The sequence below is a fragment of the Vanellus vanellus genome (assembly GCF_965231255.1).
Source record: "Vanellus vanellus genome assembly, chromosome: 2".
Lineage (NCBI taxonomy): Eukaryota > Metazoa > Chordata > Aves > Charadriiformes > Charadriidae > Vanellus > Vanellus vanellus.
The window spans coordinates 65,720,698-65,745,011 of NC_138906.1; the positions used below are offsets into that span (position 1 = coordinate 65,720,698).

The 24,314-nt window shown below is 37.1% G+C and overlaps 1 protein-coding gene across 1 annotated transcript; it reads left to right on the plus strand.

The window, feature by feature from the left end:
* Positions 1–321: 321 nt before the first annotated feature.
* Positions 322–13,392, plus strand: TRIP13 (thyroid hormone receptor interactor 13; the record flags this gene model as incomplete). The annotated part of the gene is made up of 13 exons (XM_082479555.1): positions 322–413; positions 2,019–2,184; positions 2,490–2,619; positions 3,892–3,947; positions 5,687–5,777; positions 7,229–7,301; positions 8,284–8,347; positions 8,712–8,798; positions 9,596–9,702; positions 10,755–10,908; positions 11,092–11,204; positions 12,378–12,447; positions 13,019–13,392. The coding sequence occupies 13 exons, from the start codon at positions 322–324 to the stop codon at positions 13,112–13,114; spliced, it is 1,299 nt and encodes a 432-aa protein (XP_082335681.1). The 3' UTR covers positions 13,115–13,392.
* Between the last annotated feature and the right edge of the window lie 10,922 nt (positions 13,393–24,314).

A 24,314-nucleotide genomic window follows, 5' to 3' on the forward strand; every position in this document is an offset into this window, starting at 1 on the left:
GTGGACCTGTGTACCCCGATCGCAGCGCGCCGTTCTTGGGGCCCCGTCTGGCGTGAGGTGATTTCCTGTCCCCACCGTGGAGGCCCGCGGGGGGAAGGAGCGGGCCGCCTGCGCGCGCGACTGCGCTCGCGACGTGTCCCCTGGCTGGCGTCACCATCTCCCCGGGAGGGAGGGAAGTGCCGGTCCCCGCGATGGGTGGGCGGCCCTTGGACGGTGCACGGCGTCTCCCGTGCAGGGAAGGACTGGTTGTGCCGTTGCCGCATAATGGCCACTGAAAGCCTCCTTCTCCTTGGTATCCCTTTCCCCTTAGGAGCGAGAAGGATGGACGAAGCAGCTGGGGATTTGAAGCAAGCGCTCCCAAACGTGTGTGACAACGTTCAAATACATGTGGAAGTTCATCAGAAATCAAGCAGGTCTCTCTGATCAGGACTTTATTTGCTGCAACTTGTGTCTATTGCCTCTTGGCCTTGTGCTGTGCACCCACAACAGTGCACAGCACTCTGCTTTGCCTTCTCTATACTCTCCCATGAGTTTCCACGTGGTGCCTCTTCCTAAGGTTTAACAAACCCATTTCTCTCAGCTTCTCCACGTGTGTCATGTGATACAGTCTCGTAATCAAGTTGGTGGCCGTATTGTGCACTTGCTCCGGGACATCATTGTCTCCTGTACAGCAGAGCCCTAAACTGTATACAGTGCTCCAGATGTAGTCTCACAAACAGCGAGTAGACGGAAAGAATCACTTTCCCTAACATTTGCACTGTTGCTAGCTAAAATAAGATTGGCCTTATTGGTAGCAGGGGCACGCTGCTGACTTGTTACCAACTTGTCTACCAGTAGTCCCGGGTCCTTTTCTGCAAAGCTGCTTTTCATCCAGTTGGCCTCTGGTCTGTACTGTTGTCTGGGCAACAGATGGAGAAACAGGATTTCACTTTTACTTTGGTGAACTTCAAGAGGTCCCTCTGAATGGCAGCCCGGCCCTCTAGTATACTGACAGCTCTCCCTGCTTCAGTGTTATCCATAAACTTATTGCAGTTGCTTTCCATCCCACTGTCCAGGGTGTAAATGAAGATGTAAAAAAAGTGTTGGTCCCAATATTGACAGCACCACCCCACCTTTCCCCACCTGACTTACTGGCAGCTCTACTTAGTCTTTGTACTAGTAATCACAACCCTAGCCTAGTAATCACAGTAATAATCACTAGTAATCACAGCCTAGGACATAAGCTGGACAGTCCAGCCACCTTGTCGTCCATTTATCCAGTCCTTATCTTACCTGTTTGGCTGTCTAGAAACTATGGGAGAGTGTGTCCAAGGTTGCTAAAGTCAAGGTGTAAAATATCCACTGCTCTCTTTTTGTCCAACTTAAAAGATAACTGGGAATGCATCACTGAAATTGCAAAATTAAGTTAAAGCCTTTCTGAAATCTTAAAATTGTATTCCTTTTTCTGTAGTAATTTTTTTCTCCTACTGGAATTTTTATAGCATGTCCCCATCCTGAGCTATCAGCTGTCCTCAAGCATGAAATCATAATAGAGCTTCCAAGTTAAGTGTACCAAATTCAGTCTAGTAGCTTGGCTATGATTTCTTTTCTGTTTTACCTGGTGAAACATGGTCAGATTGCATAACTGATTTCCATTCTGGAAATCTAGCTGTGTCATTCCATGTCCCCTGCTATGACTGCAAACAGAGCAAATAGTATTCTTTGGCTTGTGTCTTTTAATGTACAAATTAAAAACAAGTTTCAAACTTGTTGCTTTTGCAAACAAACTGAATTTGATATGTTGTTTTTTTTTTTTCCTGCAGAGTGTTAAGGGGGGTTGAATGGGTTTTGAGTTCTTCTTGGGGGGGTGGGTGGTTTTTAGTGTGTGGTTTGTTTGGGGGGGGGGTGGTTTTTTGTTGTTGTTTTTGGGGTCTTTTTGTGAGATGTAGGCTTAGTGTATGAAATAAAGCACTCTGATATTAGTTAATACTTCCTTATAAATGCGAATGCCATAAATAGTGCTGTTTCTTTCTTGTTAGTGCGGCGAAGAAAGAAGATATCAGGATGAGTGTCTTAAAGCTGTTGAACAGACATAACGTCGTGTTTGGTGATTACAAGTGGACAGAGTTTGATGATGGTTTCCTTAACAGCAATGTGCAGTCCGTGTCGATTGTGGATACAGAGCTGAAACTGAAAGACAGACAGGTATTTACAGTCAAGAATGTACAGCTCTGTTCATATGCATATGAACTAGTTGTAGGTAGACTAATGATAGCCTAGGACATAAGCAAGACAAGATCTATAAGATGATGTAGCTTCTTTTATTAGGCTGACTGGTATAACCAGGAAAAGGTGGGTAAGTTTTTGGGCCTACACCCCTTAGTAAGGTCTGAGACAGAAGCAGTAGGCTTCAAAGCTGAATGCCAGCTGAGAACTGTAACTTTCTTATGTTATAGTTAGATTTGAATGAGAAATACGATGTATTAAAAGTCTTTTTATGACCATTCTAGCCTATTGACTTGAGCAAAAGCAGTCTTTCTCTTCATATTTTTCATCTGAATGAAGAAGGACCAAGCTCTGAAAACCTGGAAGAAGAGAATGAGGATATCATTGCAGCTAACCACTGGGTGCTACCAGCAGGTACCCATTTGATATTTCTGGAAGGTCTAGAGCAATTACAATGAAAGAGAAAAACCTTGAAAAGGCTAAAAGCATTTATAGGGTTACCTGTTAAAGCTATTATTTGTATGTATTATTTAACTTTGTCCTTTGCCAATGGAACGAATATATTTAGACTTTCTTCTTTGTGGTTTTGAATGAACCACTACAAGTGATTCCACAACACATCATTCATTTCTGCAATACTTGTGGATGGGTGGAAGTAACTGGTCTTGTGGAATAAAATGCATAGTCATAATGAGAAGCAAGCAAATTTTTAACCCTACAAGCTGCATTCCAAATGTGTATTTGGAGACCCGCAAGAAACTCATCGGTTTAAACATTCATTTTTTCATTTTCCAGAGCCCACTGTTGGCTTCTAGTCCCCAAGACAGTGCTGCTCTTATATTTGGAACAAACTAAAGAGATTTAAAGTCCTCAGAGCATCTTCTGCAAAGAAGAATAAGGCTTTGCTCTGCAATAGAGCATGGCCTGCCTGTTACTGTGTTGTGCTTGGGGAAGTTGGATTCTGTACCTGGAAGGAGAAGTACAGGTGTGAGCTTCAGCTCAAAGAGACAGTGATTATGAGATGTTTCTTGCTCTTTCCATGTTATGAAAAGCCTAACTAACCGTTGCATTTCTCTTCAGGAATAATTCAATCTGATACTTTGACATTATTCCCATATTATTTTGGTTTATAATTGTTCAGTATTTTTTGGTTTTCTTTGCTGAAAGCTAGAAACTAACTGCTAGAAATGTTTGATACCCAAATCACAACTTGAATTTTTTATGCATAATTCAGCTTTTTTTCATCCTCTACATGTTGATGTTAAAAAAAAAAAAAACCACCCCAAAACACTGAATCATAAAATTGGGCTTAGAACCCTCCTCCCATACCAACTTTTCATAGCTTTTTTTCTTGGGGGAACGTAGGTCCATCCCCTACAGAAATGGAAAAGAATTGTATTTTTCCTTTCATGTTAAGAAATTAAGAAGATTAATTTCTCGCCACAATTATTTGAGGAAACAGAAGTTGTGAAACTGCTGAATTTGTCTGTTAGAAAGTAGTGTTTCCATTTTGAGAAAAATAACTCATATGTTTTTTTCCATGTATTTTAACTGCTCTCGTAAATTTGTTCTTAATGCTTAATTTTAGTTGAGAATAATTTGAAAAATACTTTGTGCTGCAACGGTAGATTACAAGTTCCCAGATTAATTTATCCTAAACAGGTATATAATATATTGATTTTGCAGCTGAATTTCATGGCCTTTGGGAAAGTCTTATATATGACACTGAAGTAAAATCACACGTAAGTTGAAAATGAATAACAACTGAAATTGCTCGGGGAGAAGTAAGAGTTGAAATGTAGCCTGTCTGAACTTTGCCGCATCCCGTGGAGTAGTTATTTGGAAATCACCAGCTCGAGAAAGAATTATGATGCCAGCTTATTAAACTTCTGTATTTTGAAAGGTAGCATGGTTTTAGCCATTTTGCAAAGCTTTATATTCTTGTTAAAAACTCTATGTAATTTTTGAAAGTTACTTCTCTGATGTACACTTAAAAGAAAGCAGAGCTGATGTTTTGAGATGAAACATCATATCTCAGATGTGTATCAATACGTACTACTGTGAAGTCAGCTTTGCAAAAAATCTCAGTTTCCTTGTGAAACTGGGTTCAGTGATGCTCATGCCACAAATTATAAAGAATTTCTTCATATGCATTGGCTTATTTTACAGAAATCATAAGTTTAACAGCTTGGAGGTGTTTTTTCAGTAGTAATTTAAAACTTCTCAGAAGATTTTCACTTTTGCTTTAGACACATTCATCAGCCTCCATGAAGAAAACAATTACTGTTCTGTAGAATAGAGTAGAAATTAACTTTTTTACAATACTGCACCTTGTTTTAAGGCTCATTAATTGCATGTTTAGAAGTGGAGGAGAAAATTGGTGGAAAAAAATAACTTGAGAGGCTTAGAAAAAAAATGTATGCAGCATTCTTTGAAATCAATTCTCTATTTCGCCGCTGTGAAGGTCCCAAAAGATCTGTTGTGTCTTTGGTGTCATTTTTTTTTAATGATAAGGACACGGTGGTGTCTTGCTATCACTAAAAGAGAAGTGTGTTGCTATCAGCTGTACTTGCAGTGCTGCCCTTCTGCTGGCACATGTTACCTTGCAGTAAACTAACTGAGGAAACTAAATCACTTCAACTTATTATGTGATGGGCTAATTTCCACCTAATTTTGTCCCATTAATTGGTCTGCTGTGACTATAGCTAACGGTTGTGTAACAGAAGTGGTGGGTGCAGGCTAGGCAGAAGGGAATGGGAGTTTAACTGTGTGTTTCTGGCAGCAGCTAGACAATTCATTGGTGTAGCGGTAATGTCAGCCAGCACTACTACTGTTCATACAAATGGATGTTGAATGATCTGACTAGAGTGCATTGCCAATTGAACGCTGGTTAAGACAGTCAGAAGAAACAAAACAGTTCCATAGGTTCATTTTCTAGTTTAAAGATTCTGTGCATTCATCAAAGGTTGCAATGATAACTGCCAGAGCTTATAGAACTGTAATACTGTAATCTGAAATTTAGTAATTGTGATGGAGTAAAAACCACAAGTGATTCAATTGAGTTGCTCTTATGACAGCACTCATTGAGATGTTTATCATGCTCATTAAAAAAAAAAAAACACGTTTCTACCTGAAGTTTTTGGACACAAATAACTAATTCATTAGCTTGTTTAAAATACCATATATACATTATTCTCACGTAAGTCTTTATAACCATCTATAGTAAAGCAAAACATTCCAATGATTGTACTTCTTCATTTATAAGGTAAACATCAATTAACATATCAACATTTGTCTAATTTATGGAACTGCTTTCCAAATCATCTGTGAAATGCCAGGACTATTTAATTAGACTTATGGATGTACTAAATAACAGCAAGTTGATCATTGTTGACTGCATGTGTGGTATTGTGGTATTGTATTTGTAATTGTATTTGCTGATAGGCCTCTAATTTTTGTGTCTCTTTTTCTCTTCAATTAGTTACTTGATTATGTCACGACAACACTACTATTTTCTGACAAAAATGTTGACAGCAACCTGATATCGTGGAACAGAGTTGTTTTGCTGCATGGTAAAAATTATCTGTCTTAAACCAATTAGATTCATTGGCCATCTGCTCATAATTTCCTTCTGGGAAAACTTGCATTGCACTTCTGTGTTTTGAAATTAGATGAAATGTCAGAATTAAATCAATGTTCACAGGTACTATGTTTTGCAGGAATTTAAATTCTAAAATTTATAATGCAGTGACAATAGTTGTTTTTCAAATTTGTATAAAGTGCAAAAGTAATGCAGATATCGAGGACATTAGGAGCCATATATTAGTTACAGTTCAATTGCAGTATTAAAAAAAATGATAGTTATGGCTTTATAAAAACTTTAGAGGAAACTGGGAAATCAGTCTGTGTGTTGTATTCTTAACAATGTGTGTTCCATTGCCAAGCGTGAAAGCAGTACTCTCTCTAATTTAATTATTACTATTTCAGTGAAGCTGTAATCTCCAGTCAGTCCTAGCTTACTGTGGAGGTTATACCATCAACAAGATTAATATCAAATGAATCTATTTTCTTGCAAAATGCAGCTTGCTATTGATTAATTACAATTTTGTCATCAATTCTGGTATTCAAAAATAAAAGGTCATAGTGGAAATGTTTGTTATGAGTGTTGATTATACTTAAGTTATAACTATTTATCAGTTTAGAAGCTGCAGGATATTTTTGTTTGGAAAACTATTTCAGACTGTTAACAATGAATCTATGGTAGGTATATTTAATTTTAGGAATGAGCTTATTATTGTGATCACAAAGAAATTAATACTGGGAAATCTATGACTGTTGTAGTGCAAAATACATTTATGCTATAATGGCAGTACTGGCTTTGGATGAAAGCACTGTCATCTGGTTGATATTATCAGTTTATTTAGCACCCACACATCAACTTCCATACATTCATACTCTGTTAAACTATGCTTGTACTTTTATGTTTGGAGAAAGTCTGTCAGGCTCTTCCATAGGGTGTCAAGACAGATCCAAAAGGTTTGGATTGATCCAAAAGTTTGGACATATCCAAAAGGTTGCCCCAAGGTAGAGATTTCTGGGCAAGTGGACAGCTGATCAAACTAGGCATGATGTGTTTCTGTTTTGCATGTTAGAAGAGTATGTTTTAGGAAGATATAAGTTTAAGCACAGCACTGATTTTTGAGAATGCTAGTAAGCATAAGCTCTGCTACGGTGATACAGTTCGTTTCTGTGGCTGTTGAGTATTTTAACTTCATGGTGTCTGCATACAAACTGCTACACTAACTATACTAATAATTGAAAATTATATAAATTCAAACCTCAGCTCTAGGACTGTAGTGGAGTAAGCAACCTTCTCAAAATAATCTGGTGTTCACAGTCATTGTCTGCTCTTTTTTTGTTCTATGATTAGTGCTGTAATGAAATACAGTGGTTAAAAAGGTGCTACATGTCATTAACAATCTGATGCAGATTTGTGTAATGTATGGATTTGATTTCAAACCAGGTCCTCCTGGAACTGGTAAAACCTCTCTCTGTAAAGCATTGGCTCAGAAGCTGACAATTCGACTGTCATACAGGTGATCACTTTTAGAAATTTTTCACTTTAGTTTACTGTTGTTAATTGTTCTTTTTCAGTAGCCCGAATATATTTAATATTTGATTTCAAGTAGCTGGTGCCAAGTGCCAATGTTCATAAAATTTTATAGTACACCTGGCTAGCAATAAAACTGATCTGATAGGCTGGTTAGGATGTTTTAATGCTTTTTAAAATGTATAATTATTTGTGCCCAGGTATGTAAAACAAATTCCAGTGGTGATATAGTCATTTGTTTGTGCTCTCGTTGTACATCAATGAATATTAGAGGGCAAAGGATCACAGAGTATCGACCCTGGTGTTTGCATCTTCATGTTCAAGAAAGCCTGTTTTTAATAGGTAGTGATTTTGTAACCAATTCTTTTTGTACTTGGATTGTCTGAATGCCACAGTCTGTAGAGGTCAGTCTGTATATCAGACGAGTAATAAGTGTTAGCCTTCAACTTCATACCAACAAATTTAGATTAAAAATTGGTATATAAAATACTAGATGTAACATAAATAATGTGTAATTATTGGAGTGATCTGATTCTAGCCCCAGCTGAATTTATGATAAACATGAGCTATATAAAGTGTGGTTGAGATATTTTGTCCTAAGGAGACATGCAGAGCCAAGTAAATAAGTTTCATGCTTATATATATGTTCTTTCTATACTGGACAAAATCTTAACACACAGAAAAATGAGGCCATTAGCATGGTAACTGTTACTTAAACTATATTTAAATAGCACCTGTTCTAATGAAAGAATTCTGTTAGCAATTTAATATGAAGAATTGTAGTGAGACATGTTTCTGGAAATGACAGGTAAACTGAAAACAGGTATTATGGTTTTAAAAGTAATATAAAGTACTAATTCACAGAATTCCAGGGTTGAAGTGGAGGGAATGAGACTTACAGAAGCTAATGATATCACTGACTTTTATTTACAATAGAGTTGATACTTCTTTTTCCCTTCCTACTTTAGGTATAGATATGGACAGTTAATTGAGATAAACAGCCATAGCCTTTTCTCTAAATGGTTTTCTGAGGTAGGTATTGATGTAGCTAATTAAGTATGCTGTGTTTTAGAAATGACACTGTTTCTGTTGAGCTTGTTTCATAACCAAAAGATGTGTGCACCAAAGATTACTATAATTAGTATGATTGAAAACACTGAAATAGAAGCTGTATGCTGTGTTTTAGAAATGACACTGTTTCTGTTGAGCTTGTTTCATAACCAAAAGATGTGTGCACCAAAGATTACTATAATTAGTATGATTGAAAACACTGAAATAGAAGCTGTATTAGAAAATTATTTAAAAAAAACAGGTATTTCTGTCTTTTAATATGGTAAGGCTTGGAAAGTTATGTGATAAGGAAATACTTAAACATATACATATGGTCTCTTTCTAGAGTGGCAAGCTTGTAACCAAGATGTTCCAGAAGATTCAAGAGTTAATTGATGACAAAGATGCTCTTGTTTTTGTTCTGATTGATGAGGTATGATTCTAGAGTTGATGTACATAAAATTTTGCAGAAAGCAAATTGATGGGAGGGAACTGTGATAATGTTTATTTGTAAAGAACAATAAAAGCATGTTTATGCTTTTTTGTAAGTTACATAACTTTGTGCAGAAGAGTGCATTTTAATCTTGACTACTGCAGTTGAGAGATTTGGGAAGAACACAGGATGATTTAGTAGGCAAATTCCAGATGAAAATGAAGCGAAACCTTTCTTGGTGGAACTTCCCTTACTGCTGTGTGTTTACAAATGGAGTATTGTTTTAAACTTAGAAGTAGCCTAGATGTGTATTAATTGTACTCTTATGTACATTATAAAGCTCTAAAAAGCATTATTATGGTTCAATTCATTGTCTAGATTCTCTTCAGACTTGCATACATAAGCATACTTAGTAAGTATGTACCTCATTAGCTTTGTTATAGTGGAGTTCCTAAATTCAATGTATTCATTATACTGGTGTGTGTTTTTCTCCCCGCCACGGAAATTTAATTAAAATGAAAAACAGCCTCGGTTCTGCTGTCTGAACCGGAATTTCACTCACTACATTTTGCTTCCTTGATATTCCTTTGCTTCTCCCCGCAAATTCCTACTTAACAAAAGATATTGAAGATGAAGCTTTAGATACCAGACACAAGAATCTAAGGGTGTATTGTCTGAGTTATTTGCTTGCTGCCAGCGCTCCAAATGTACAACTTTTTATGTTTTTTTTTGGTGTTCAGTGATATTTTTTTGTTGTTTTTTTGTTTGGTTTGTTCGTTGGTTTGTTTTTTTTGTAGGTAGAAAGCCTCACAGCAGCCCGCAGTGCCTTCAAGGCGGGCACAGAGCCTTCAGATGCTATTCGTGTGGTGAATGCTGTACTGACACAAATAGATCAGATTAAAAGGTAAATTCATATTATTGCAATAGCAAAAGGTAATTGACAATTTCAGGATTCCTGCTAAATCTTAATTCCTAGTAAACCAAGTGGGTTAGTGAACTATTCTCTATTAATGGTGCTAAGTGTGAAAAGAAATAGGAGTAATCCAACAATATTTTGCATGTAACTGAGTGAACAATCAAATATACAGATGGTATACTTCCTTTAAAGCTAGGGAGAGATGCAGGACGAATGGTCATCATATCTGCCTTAAAGAGACAAGAATAAGATCAATGAAGGATTCATTCATTATTTACAGCTTCTAGATGTCAGTCTAAAGCAGACTTGCACAGCACATGGCTTAGAAATAATCGTTAATGCTGCTTGGTCTGCCTCGCGTGCTGGATTCAGTGCAGTGTACTATCTCTTGTTTTATTCCTGCCACTTCCCTCCCCTTTTTGGGCATACTTGGCTCTGTTCACAGAAAGAAAAGTGCCTTAGCATTTGGCCCTGTCTTGTGGCTAATTAAAAGTAAGTGGCTTATTCACACGTAAAAGTCCACAGGCTTCATCTAAAAATAGCTTTGGTTGAGAATGTTCTTTCAGTATTTCTTAGAGCAAGGAGATGTTACTTCTCTCGCTCTCATGTCATCCACAGTTAGAATGTGTCACATTCCCAGTTAAACTGTATACTTTCTACAGATTTGAAATAGAAAACATGTAGATTAAAGGTTCAAATTTGCAAGTCGTCTTTTCATAATCTTTTTTTTTTTCTTTTTTTGTGGCAGACACTATGCCAGTAGGCTTTAGATAGTTAATGTACATCACTTCTACAGTAGGGTTGGAGAAACTATGGACACTTGCAAAACAGCTGAAAGAAAGAGACTATGAATTGAAATAGATTGGTAATAACTGACCGAGAACTTCAGATCATTCAGTGTAATTGCTGGCTGACAAGAGTGCTGTGTCTGCTTGTTGTATGAAATGGCTTGAGTCATAAGAAGGAAGGTATCAATTTGCCAGTCACAAAAGGAGATAATTCTTGTACATGTGACCTAAAAATCTGCTTTTATCTTGAAGGTATCCCAATGTCGTTATCCTGACTACTTCAAATATTACGGAGAAAATTGACATGGCCTTTGTAGACAGGGCTGACATAAAACAATACATTGGACCTCCATCCACTGCAGCAATATTTAGAATATATCTTTCTTGCTTGGAAGAGCTGATGAAGGTAATATTTTGAAATCAAGACTGTAAAATGTCGTATTATAATAAATTTGACATTTTAATCATACTTCCTAAATAACAAAAATACACCAATTTCATTCTTCTCTCTATTGCCACTCTTACTGTAGAGTTTACTTTTGAATGTCTTTGAGTTTTTCATGCAACAGTGTATAACTCTTCTTTCTAGTGTCAAATAATATATCCTCGACAGCAGCTCCTGACACTCAGAGAGCTAGAGATGATAGGCTTCATAGAAAATAACGTGTCAAGGTTAAGCCTTGTACTAAAAGAAATCTCAAGGTAAGATTGTGAAATGCTACATTTTATGTATTTAGTTAGTTAGTTGTGGAACGATTAGATGTAATTAAATTTTGTAACAGCTAGAGTTCTGAAACATCTCAATTGTTTCCTGATAAGGTCAGTGCAAAACCTTTCAAGGGACAAAAAGTGGAAGTGATCAGGATTGGCAGCATTTCTTACTCTCAGATCTGGCTTGGCCTGGTACTGCTTTTGGTTTCTGCTCTGCCCTTTGAAGTCCTCTTGACAAATTTCTGGCTGGATTAGTGAGATGCCTTAGGTTTCAGTGGATATTGTGAATTTTAAATGCAGTTTAGTGGAAATAGCATTGGACTTAGTTCCTGCTAAGAAATTGTTTTGGAATGCCTTGCAATCTGCTAAGTCAGTTTTAGCATCGAGATATAAGTGGACAGCAGCAAAAGGGAAAGGAGTGAAGTGTAGATGGAGAGTGTGAATTTTTGCTCAGTATGCTAGTAGAGCAAATAGTATTTCACGACAACATAACAATTCTTGACACAATAAAAATTATATTCACAATATCAAGCAATATTTTTTTCCAAAGTGCTTGTCCCTATGGAACAAAATAATATTTATAAAGTCAAGAAAATGTGTTTTCCTTCTGTTCCTGAAGTATACAATCTTAACCAGTTGAGGAGTGGACTAAAAGCAAATAAGTTTTTCCAGGCAAAGACGTTTGGCTTCTACATACAGAGTGGTGTTTGGAGGAGATGGAAACTTATATCAAGTAGGTGAGGTGAAGGAAGCTGTGTGTAAATGGTGGGAAGAAGATAAGCAGTTGCTGTGAGGTCCAGCCTTCAAAACAAAAAAGTCCTTCCAAGTGTGGATGGAGGATTATGTCTGTACCATACCCTTTCAGTGTAGACATTTCCCCCAAATTAGTGAGATATGGCAGAGTGACGTGAAGGGCACGATGTAAGCTTTGGCAGGCAAATGTGACCATTGTATTTCTGTATTCTTGCTTGCTTTTCTGTACCGTATAGCCTCAAATAGGCTGAAGTTGTCTGTTCACTTCCTGCTTCTGCTAAAAGTGCTGCAAGTGAGCTGCTGAACTGTGATTTGAGGTTATTTAGAGCAACTTACGGGAGAAAAAGAAAAAGGCGAAAGATCTTTTAAGAGTGGATATTTTAAGCAGCACTTGTCTCTGTTTTACTACAGAAGAAGTGAAGGTCTTAGTGGCCGGGTCCTGAGAAAACTTCCTTTCCTAGCACATGCGCTTTATATTCAAGTAAGTTTATTATATTCAATTAATTTTGTTCTATTTGTTATATTTTGGTTTGGTTTTGAGACAGGTGGAAAGACATTTGGACACTGCTGGGAGTGAAAGATTGGGCCTAAAACACCCACTTAAGATGAATTGCACTGTTTCTGCAGCTTTGTAGACTGAAACAATTATATGCTACCCATAATTTAAAATGAGATTGGAGAAGACGTGTGGGATTGACCTGTCCAACAGCATTCTACTTTTAATTAAATGTTGTGACAGAACATTGATATTGTTTCTCTGATAATTTCTTGCTAAAACAAACCCCCCTGCCACATTATAAACAATAATAATTTGTTAAAAACCTTTTTTGAAGCAAATCCACAGTAATAGTGATTGACTTTACATAGCTTGACTTTGACTTTACTATGCTAATTGGTTTAAAAGAAACCTGCATTTTTATGTTTTGTAGCATTTTGAAAATTTTGTAATATGGAAGTCGAATGTTTCTCTTTTAAATACTGTGATGCGTATGTAAAATATTATGTATGCTTATGGCTGTAGTGTGTCTAACAAAATGTTCTCTTATTTTTAGTCCCCCAGTGTTACAATGACAACATTTCTTCAGGCTCTTTCACTTGCAGTAGACAAACAATTTGAAGAGAGAGAGAAACTTGCAGACTCTGTGTGATACTCTACTGTTTTATAGTTGTATGTATTGTTAACACTGAAAACTACGTATTTTTCATACAAACTGTGCAACATTTATGCATCTGTAAAATAGATTATCGACACCTTAAAAAAACTGGAATGCCTAATCTAGTTTTTCAAAACACTGATTAATAAACAGTTAAGAATTTTGCAGCATATTTTTTCAAAAGCTTTATTTCAAATGCCAAGAAGAGAATTGTAAAAAAACTCTTGCTAAAAGTAAGTTTTCATCTTTTGCAGTTATTAAAAGTCAGCAGGCTTCTGTTCCTTGTTTCTTAATCACTAACTTTCTATCCATGCATCAGTTTTTATAGTTCTGATTTCTTTTATATTTTTAATAGCAATAGAAATTCAGTCTTTGGATCTGATACTTTTGCCGTAAATGCACTATTTGTTATTGCTTCTGAAATAACAAGCATAAAACTGGGAAGGATTCAAAGTGCTCATTGGTGGCTCAGAACTTTTATACTGACATCTCCACCTTGAAATTTAATATCAAGTATTACTACTTTTTTAATTACAGCAGATTCAAAAGTTTAAAATCAAGAGATCACTTAATTGTATTTTGTAATACTATATTTTTGTGTTGTTGCAAGGATGTGAACCAGAGTGGACCATGTTTTCTCACTGAAGAGTAACTACAATGTGTAAGAAAGGTTCTTTAAAACGCATGAAGTTTGGTTTGGTTTACTTTTATAAACGTGATATAAAAGTTACAAATCATCTGTGGACAAAAATATTTTGTAGTGCAAAAGCCAGGGAATGTATGCATCCTGTTCCTAACGGAATAGCATCAACTTTTCTATGGTAAATATATATCCTATATAATATAGGTTACAAAACTGTCACCTCTTCTTTTTCTTTTGTATTTACAAGTATTTTATCTGCAGTCAGCTGAAAGAATGAAATGTTAGGGGGGTTTCCAAATTAGAAGTTTATTTTTTCTTAAGTGAATATAAAATAGTGAGATTTAGGTTGATGATATCCAGTTAAAGAATACCTCCTAGCTGTTGGTATTGGAAATACTTTAAGCTAGTATTTTTTTACTTCCTAGTTTGTATCTTTTAAATCAATGTTATACTATACATTCATGAGATTAAAGATTTTGTCATGAGGTATTTTTATTGACGAACGGTATAAACTGTGCATTGAAAAATTGCACAGAACTTGTCAATTGCTAGTACATTTTTATTATGGCTTCTATACTTATGTAAACAGAGCCTCTTTGTTAAGCTTGTCTAAATGTATATTCATTATATTACTTCTGAAAATAACTTATTAAATATTATTCCCTATCCATCCCCAAAAAATGAAGGTGGGTGGGAGGCAGAAGATTGTACCAAATTCAGTCATTAGCAATTGTGTACTCTGTTTTCCCCACAATCATTGTTTTGGAAAAACTGGTACATGCAAGAAACTTCCATAAAAGTGAGGAATAGAAAGACTACTGAAAGGCAAAGCTTTATACAGACCCTAGTCCATTGTGGATTTGTGGCTTTTAAAGTAAAGAGATTTAGAGACTTAAAATGAGGATTCATTCAATACAGGTGTATATCATTATGTGTGTTTGCCTTGATAATCCATGTAATAGATATTGGAGTACTTCCATGGTAATGCAAAAGCATGGAATTACCTTCTTGGTCTAGATTTGGGATTCTTTAAGAACTGTAGAGGCTCCACAAATTGCATGTTCTTGTGTATGTTTCATCGAGGGTACATACATTTCCTCTGCTTTGAAAGCAGACCTTACTAGTACTGCTTGTTTTGTCTTTCTGTAGACTCATTGATTATATCAAGGCTATAAAAACTGAAGACCAGCTGTTCCTGCAGTTTACTCCTCCTCCCCTCCTTATTCCTTGATCTGAGATGATATCATTTTCCCCAGCCATGTAGTTTACCTTTAATTAGCATTTCATAGATATTCTAAGTATTTCTACTCAAACTAGGACATGCTAGTATTCTGAGAGTTGAGCAGAATTTAGAGACCATTTTTAGTATGTGCAATTTCGCTAATACATGCATTGGTGATATGGCTTGCAATAGTTTTATCTTTTATTAAAATCCTAGTTAACTAATTGTGATGAGTGCTTTTAGGTGGCAATTCCAGAAGGATCACTCACACAATGAGGGGCTTATTTCTCCCTGGTTTTTGGTTGTGTGGAAAGTACTGCCCTGCATTCCCTGCATAGAATGGACATTTTGGATTTTTTTCTCTTGAGAATTTTAGTTCAACACAGTTTTAAATTCTAAAGACTTTGAATCTGTATGTTTGAAGAGAATAACCTTGAAACAGGCTGTATTTGATTTGGAGAGAAGTATTTTCTGCTTCTTTTGTTGAAGATACATTCCTCACTATCCAAGAGTACAAAATAAATGAAATTAGACAAAGAACATAAAATGCAGAGCCTTACTACATCCGAGGGATTAGGCCATTTAGGTGAACGAGGGTGCTTGGGAGGTTCCAGACTGAATTGTTTCTATCTTTTATTTAATGACCATAACTGAAGTATGCATATTTTCTGCAGAATAGAAACAGATGGTCATATCAACCCCCAAGGAATATTATTTAGCCTTTTTTTGCAAACAGGTAACAATTTTATTTTAATGAAGGCAGACAAAAAATGTTTGTGCTCTGCTTGGATTGTCTTATGGATTTCCAGGACTGCTATAAGGAAGGACGCATTGGATATGAAGAGTCCTCAGACTAACATTCTCCCCAAGTCAGTGCAAGTCTATCACACGTTCAGATGCAGTAACCATGGCTGTTCTTTTCACAGGAGGCTCAGTGGCCACACATTAATCCTGTTTTCTTTCTGTGTTCTGTTAATGGTTACGTGGAGTGAATAGTCCTCTTTCCAGGTACAATTCCAGAACAATTTTTTGATTATCAAACATAACCATAAATTAAAACAACCATCTTTTAGCACAAAAAAAATATTTTACTTTGTTGTTAACAGATTGCTTCTAATTCTACTCAAAGCCACTAGATGGCAAGCATGAATCCTTGAGTTCTAGGAAGTCGTGTGAGAATGGGAATGCTGACTGAAAGTTTCCAAAGCCCAAACGAACAAGACTTACTTTGCTGCAGTGAAAATCCCTCTTCAAAATCTAAGGTTAGCTGTAATGTAATGTAAAACCATAGAATTTTGCTGCTTTGCCTTACAGAAATAGAGATTCAGGGATATAAAATGTTTTGCCAAATAAAAAAAAAGCTGTTGTGGAATTGGATCCAAAGATGTTTTCTATGCTATGGCAGAAGTTATTTTGTACTGTAGTTTAACCAGTGGGTGGTGGGTTTAGAAAAATATGTGGGATCTTGGTCACTATAAGCATAGATGATGAAATTTTGAACCTGGTGAAGGCAAAGACTTTCAGCATAGCACATTAAAGTGCATGGAATGTGGGATTTTATAACAGTTAAGTAATCCTGAAATAGCAAAGTAAAATCTTTTTTGGTGTGTGCTTGCAAAAAGAAAACGTAGACTTTTTGCCAACCTGAGCAGTACTTATTTTATGAGATACTTCTGTATCTAATATTTTTGCAAGCAGCTAAAAGTGTTCATTTCTGATCCAGATCCTATGACATGATTTTCAAAATTGGGGGAGAGGAGGTTGAAGAGGGAAGGCTTTTCTTACACAATTTATCCACTGGAGATTACGCAAAGAGCGATTTTTCTAAAATGAATCTTAAAGGTTAAATAACTGTCTAAGACATTGGACCTGTGGAAATACACAATTCATTTCAAATGATCCTATTGTCATGGCTCACTGTCAGGGCAGTGGTGCACTTTATAATTTTTCAGTTTAGAAAGGGATGAGAACTCAGGGTATGAGAGCCAAGGCCAGACACTGCAAACAATTTTAAAGCAAGTTTCTAGAAATCAGTAGAGGATTTGTGTTTATGTAATTAGTTATATGTTATATATGTGTTTGTAAGAGTTGAAGAGAATAAAGTTGATGTGGTCTGCTAAAAAGTGTCAGGTAATTTGATAAATAAGGATGTAGATGCATGCATTTTAAATCAGGCATCTGGGGTTCTACATCAAAACTGCTGGGTCTGAGACCAAATAGCTTTGTCTCCAAATTTTGATGATGATATGTTGAATTTTCTAAGGATTATCCCTGAGTTTAAATGAAAGATAATTAAGATCATTAAAGAAGTTAATTAAAGAAGCATTTCTTCGCTCAACTTCAAGCCAGATTAAGTTGTATTTCATACATTATGATCCTTTATTAGAACAATGTAAATAAAAGCATTGTATATAAAGCTGTGGTGTTCTGTCCATTAAGAAGTACAAAATATATACTTTAGAATAATTCTCTCCTTTTACTTAACAAAAATTACAATTAAATCATAATCCTTCATGTTATCATTTGTTCTGTGCCATGTAATCTGCTACTTGCATCTTTCCTCTGACATTTGCTGCATTTCTGGACAAGTTGCTTATCTTTTAGTAACCCAAATTTTCTTTGTTGTGATTTTTAAATTCTTCTGCCCTCCTAAAGTGTGTTCAAAGGATAGAATAGTCAATATTTGCCTATGTTTCATTTGTCTACGAAGTCATTCAGGAGACAGGAGTGGTCTGTGCCACTCTTGTCCACTTCCACAGAAAGACAGGAATTGGAATGCTTGGTGGAATGATTTCTCTACAGACTTTGTAGCACTGATAGTCACTACTCTGCATTGTGTTTTACTAGTCAGGCGGTCATATAGTGTCTCCTCTCTGCTGCTGCTGAGACAAACTCTCTGGGAAGAAGTTTCCAATGTTTTACCATCTCTATGATTTAGTAGGGGGGAAAGCATTTCCAGTGGAATGCCCAAACTTGAGTACAATGCTACTAGTCAAAATAGAACACCTTTTACCCTTTACATTGCTGCTGATCAACTTAAACTGAAAAGCAGGATGCAATCTGTTTTCTTCCTTTTTAGGTCTGCATGGATTCTTGAGGCACTACTGTAGTAAGTAGAGGTTGGATAGAGTATGCTTCCTCATAACCAGTTGCTCATTTGACCTACCATGCTTATGAACAATGGCATGATTCAGGCAGGGACCACAGACAGTGCCATAGCAGAGAATGTCTTTTTTTCTTGCTGCTGGTCTTAAAGTAGCCAAGTAGTTTAAAGGAGTTCAATTTATAATGAAAAGCTGAAAACAAGAAAACAGTAACATCTGAAAAGGGATCAAATCCAACACTCAGAATTTTCTAAATGGCGTAAAATTCCAGAGAGTAATTCCAAAGTTCAGCCCATAAACAACAGAAAACTCCACAGAATAGTGGTGAGAGTGACACAAAGTAAATTGGATTATTCCAGTACGTTTCTTAACATTTTTTTTTTGCTGTTATATATCTTGAGGGCATTTACATCTTGCATGGATGAATTGGTATTAGCTGGAAAGCAAAACAAAACTTAAGGGTTTTTTTCTACTGAAGAGCTGCTATTCATGAACAGCTGCTGTTTGCAAAGAGCTGCTGTTTGCTGCCGTTTATGGAGAGCTGCAGTTTGCAAAAGGCCGCCCTTCACAAAGAGCTGCTGTTCACCGCTGTTTGCAAAGAAGTGCAATTTGATAAAGTGCTGCCAAACGTAAGCTCCTGTCTCAGTTATGTCACATCTCGTCATAGTCATGTCACAATCTGCATCAGTTACAGATGGAAACTTAGATGGCATATTTTTGAATCAGATCATGTATACTTTTTAATATCAAGGCAAGAGCTATTTCTTCTCTCAGGGGTTCCTTGAGTAGCCTTTCCAGCATACTTTGTTCTGATGTTACATCCTCCCAGTGATTTTGTTTCCTTCATTCTTGACATTTCATCTACCACTATTCTCATTTAAAAGTAGGCATTCCAGCTACTCTATATTATTTCCTAGATTTTCTAAATTTGTGTAGGAAAACATGTTGGGGTTTGGTTTGGGGTTTTTTTGCATTTTTTTAAATTACATTTGATTTTTTTTCTGACTTTGTTTTTTGTTTGACTATTGCCATCTCTTGCACTGTCTTTCTTTCAAGGCTGGATCAAAATGTACTCAGCAATATGTAGCAAGCTAGGCTGGGAAGCATGCTGTTTTCCAAGCAACTTTCCTTTCCTCCAGATTTCTTTTGTTATGGTATAGAAATAAGCTGTAGTCATTAGAATGTACATTAATTTGCTCTGGAATTCCATTTTACATAATTTCAAGCAATAGCATGATGCTGCATATTCTCTTATTGGAAACATGCTTTAAGTTTCCATCCTCAGCCGACCATTCTTATTTCTTGCAGCAGTTTGTCACCTCCTTATTTATGCTGGTGCACTACTTGTAGAACTCTGTGGAAGAAGAAGCAAAGAGCTGTCATGGAAATGTCTTTAAGGATTTTTGCTGCTAGAGAGAATGATCATCAAATTAATCCATCTGAGGTAATCATTAATCATTAAATAGTACTGTTGCCTTACCCCAGTTGGTAATCTTCTAGGAATAACACTAGGCTGGTACTCAGCCTCCTTAGCAATCCAGGTGTGAAGCAGTCAAAAATCACTCTGCTCCAAGGGAAGACCCTCATCCTAAAACTACAGAGTTGGGCTCCCTTTCAAAAGGGCCTGGAGGAGCATGCAGCTATTTTCACTCTGGCTCAGGATTGTTACATCAAATTCTGCTTGAGGGACTGTGGGCTGGCAATTTCTCGCTTGAACAGAGCTCAGCATCATCTTAAACTCACCTGCTTGGGGGCCATGCGTAAAGCAGAGTAAAACGCAAACCTAGGCCACTCGGTTACAGGCATGTCTGGTTTTATACCCTCTGCTGTCAACAAAACTGCAGAATCTCATTTTTTCTAATGTCTTCACATTACATATAGACAGGAGCTTGCTATGTTTTGATGTAAAACAGCTTATAATTACACAGAATCACAAAATGGTCAGGGTTGGAAGGGACCTCTGGAGATCATCTAGTCTAATTGCCTTGCCAGAGCAGGTTAATTACAGATAGATACAAATAAAACAGCTACAGTATCTCTTACATTTACATGTATTTCAGACTGTTAGAGACTTACTGGCTACAATAAATATTAATCCATTTCCCTACATCCTTCAAAGAGTAGGATATTTTTTAATAATAGTTCATTGGTGGTGAGAAGTGCCAACCAATCTTGTCTGGAATAACAACTACCTCTTCTTCAGTCTGATTAAAAGACCCTTCATGTCACTGCAAGACTTAGGTCTCTCTTTTGATTTCAGAAGACTTTGGGATCAGGTGTGGTCCATGAAAAGGATGTAGGAGCCAGAGGTAGCTTTAAGCTTCCTTGCACTTATCCACCACACCTCTTCAATCAGAGTCACTAAGAAAGGAAAATCACAAAGAGGAAAAAGAGCCATTGAGAGCTCATTTATGCTGCACTGTACTTGACCTCCCTCAGCAAGGCTACCAAAAGAGGTGGCCACTTTGAAGGTGCTTAGGCTTTTCTGAGTTTTGCTGTAAGAGCTCCTGAGAAGGTTGTTTATTGGCAACCTCTTGTGCTGGCAGTGTCTAGAGCTGTCCAGTAAGAGATTTTGCTTCCAAAACTTTTTTTTTTTTCAGAGTAAAGACTAAACCTGGAAGAACAGCCTTTATTTTGAGGACTGGGAAGTCAGCAAATTACATTGTTAAACATTTTAATTAAACTCACTCTAAAGGTTGATATCTTCAACACACTTACTGCACAAATACAGTTGCTGGGACTGACCATAAGTAGAAGTGCACCTAAAGGGGAGCAATGTCCCAGCTAATGTTTCCCACTCAGAAAAAAAGCTGTCTAGGGGACAAAGTTTGCCTAAGAAAGCAGGCCTGAGATCTGATGGCTGTAAGATTATCCTGTTAACTCTACTAGATGAATGAAATACAGAACAGACTTTGAAACTGAACTCAAAAATTTAGCTGCTTATAAGATGTATTATTGCTTAAATTTTTGTGACTGTTTCCAATTCTAGAAATTATTTTCCTAATTACATTTTATTGGTATAAAGCTGGGTGTTTTTTATAATCTTGCCTTTAAACTCTGCCTAATCTGTAAATATACATAAAATACTCCTAAAAACTAACTTCCTGATGCTTTGGCAAATACTCACACATCACCTGCACTAATAAAGATATTAGTGTATACTGATTTATCCTTAGCTGACGTATTCTATTCAGATAGAGCCTGTGGACTCATCTTCCCCAGATTGCAAAGAGCTGGCTATAGGGTGCTATTAGAGGCAACCAGATCTGGTGAAATAAACATCTGTAGGTGGGTTATAAAGTGTTGGCAAGCAGCTTTAAAGTAGAAAGGGCTGATGACTAAGGAACACTACAAAAACTTTGACAGGTTCTAATTCAGAAAAGCGCTTATCTGGATTACCTCAGTATAGTCCTTTGCTTGAGTTCCTCAGGGGTGCAGGAGACTACTTCTGTGCTTAAAGTTTGGTACCACAGTTAGGTTTTTAAAGGACATATGTCTGAAGACTGACTGTCTAAAAGAGTTTTCTTATAGTAGATTTTTTTAAAGCAGTTGTTTTGTCTAATTAACACATCTCCTGTAAAGCATCTCATCTGACTTGCTCTGCCTGCTTCTCTTCCACTTAGTCCAGGGAAGGCTTGAGTTTCTAATGGAATCTAAATAAATGACAACAGAAGAAGAATTGTCATGTGTGCACAGAGAGGCTAAGGTGTATTTCCAACTATTGACTTAATTGTATTGCTTTTGTTACTTTCTGTTTCTTGAATTACCTCACTATACATCCCTTCTGACATTACCAGATAAGTTATATGGCCTTATTTCAGTGTTTAAGCACCTTGTGGTACCACCACTTAGGTGCCAAGTTAAAATTTAGTTTCTAGGAATACCAAGGTCTGCAGCCTTGAAAACATATTTACAAATAAAATAGGATAAAAAAACTTTAATAACATTTCCTCTCCCCAAAGGCATATAAACATGGCTGAACTGAAATCTTAAATGAACAAACAAGAAAATGATTTCTTGAGCATTCTAGGAAGGTTCTTGCTCAGCCCAAGGAATTAAGCACAGCAGACACCAGGACTGATAAGAAAAAGGGTATGGCAGTACATCAGAAGCTGTACAACATCATCAGAAGGTGCAGAACAAAAAATTTACAAGAAGTGAATATTTCTTTGTAGAAATAAACACTTGGATCATTTGTATGAATAAATACTGAGATTGCTGATACAAACCAGGAACTTTCCCATAAAGGTGATGATTAGGCAAATAACCCATTTACACAGCATATATATTAGTCTCTCTGATTGTGGTAATCATACCATGCAAATTTCATGAATGACTGTACAGGATGTTTCAATGACAGAGTTTGTAGCTAATCTATTTGAGTAAAAACTCACTGACGCTAAACTTTGTATAACTATAATTATTATCCTTTCTCAATAAAAGCATCTCAAAACGACAGAAAAAGCAGTCTGACAGCAAGGCTGGAGTCTTAGGGGGAATAATATTACTTTGAGAATTTTGTGTGGGAGGTTTAACATTTGTTCTGCTTTCCTCTTTTCTCTCAGGAATATAAAACAAATATTGGGAAGGTGCCATGGGAACTAGAGCAGCATTTGCTTTTCTGGAAGCCCTCTTTTCTGTGTTAACCTGCTGCCAATTATTGTTCTAACATTGAATTCTTAGTTGTAGATTGCATATTAAACTATAACGTACAGCAGCACTTCTGAAACTGAACAGTAAGTTCCGTCAAGTTTTTATATACCTAAATCACTGAACCTTTAGGGAGTGTAATCTAGCTCTAAATGGAATAAAAGATTAGTGTCAACTGATGGTGCTTTTGACAAGGAAACCAAGAGTCAGGTGCAGTTATTCTGAAGTTTTTATACCAGAAATCTGAATTTCTTAATCTGCGTCAGGGGTTCTCCTTTCTGAAAAACCTAGCTATGAACGGATTTCTCACCAAAAAAAGAAAGTGAGTAATCAGAAGCAGAATTGGTAAACTTGTCCTAGAAGTATTAACTTTCTGCTAATGCTTTGTTCAGAGAAATGAGAAGACAAGAACAACAATCTTTGACTTGGGAGGAAAAAAATACCCCACACTCCCCACAAACCAAAGCTAGTTTTCCTGTCTTTTTCTAAGGAGAATGCTAGAAGGTAGATAATTTTGGCAATCTGCCCCAACAGGGCAAAACAACCCATCAAATTCAGGGTCCAGCCACAAACATCAGGATATGGGGCCAGAAGCAGGACTGGGGACAAGGGTACAGTGCACATCTAAGAGGCCCACCCAGTAGACAAACTACTACAGCATAGGTCCAAAGCTGACCCAAGATCCAGGACTTCAAACAGGCACACCTACAGCACAGCTCAGGCGGAGAGTAACACCCCAGGCTGGGGCTTTGATAGTGCTCCTAGGCATATGGGGAGATGGTGTGGGTGGAGGCCCCATGTGAGGTGTCGTGGTTTGGCCTCAGCCAGCAACAGAGAACCACGCAGCCGCTCGCACGACTCCCACAGCCGTGGGAAAAATCAGCAGAAAAGGGCAAAACTCGTGGGTTGAAATATTATAATTTAGCAGAACAGACAAAGGGAAAAAGAAAGAAAAGAAAGAAAGAAAAACAATAACACCGGTAAAGGAATACAAGAACGCGATTACAGTACCGCCGCGAAGCGCACCGACCGGACCCGCAACGCCGCGACCCGCCCCCGAGTGGCGACTGACTCCCCCGCCCCGGCTAGCTCCTTTTATAGCGGGGCATGGGTCACGTGGTATGGAATACGTGCCTCCCCTGCCGGCTCCTTGGAAATTAACCCCATCCTTGCCGGAACCAGGACATGAGGCTGCTCAGGGCCATTAAGGTGGCTCTGGTGCACTCAGAGCCCTGACATCTGGCTGTTGGCGTGTGCCCCTGAAAGATAAATGGGCTAATGCCACCTCAAATGTACTTCATAGTGTTATTTCTGCATTTTGAAACAGAACTTGGATGAGCATAGGATTGCCTGCAAACCTGCTTTGCAGCTGTTGCAATATTTTAAATACTTGGACTCTTGTCTAATACAAAACCACATGCTTGGCTGGATTTGGGAACCTTCTGAAGGCAATTAGCCAGATTCATAAATGGGAGGTGAGCCAGCTTTCACTTCTCTAAAGGTGCCTGTGGGATTCACTCTGTGGAAAAGATAGTTCTTTAAGCCAAAAATACAATTATTTTCTTCCCTTTTTTA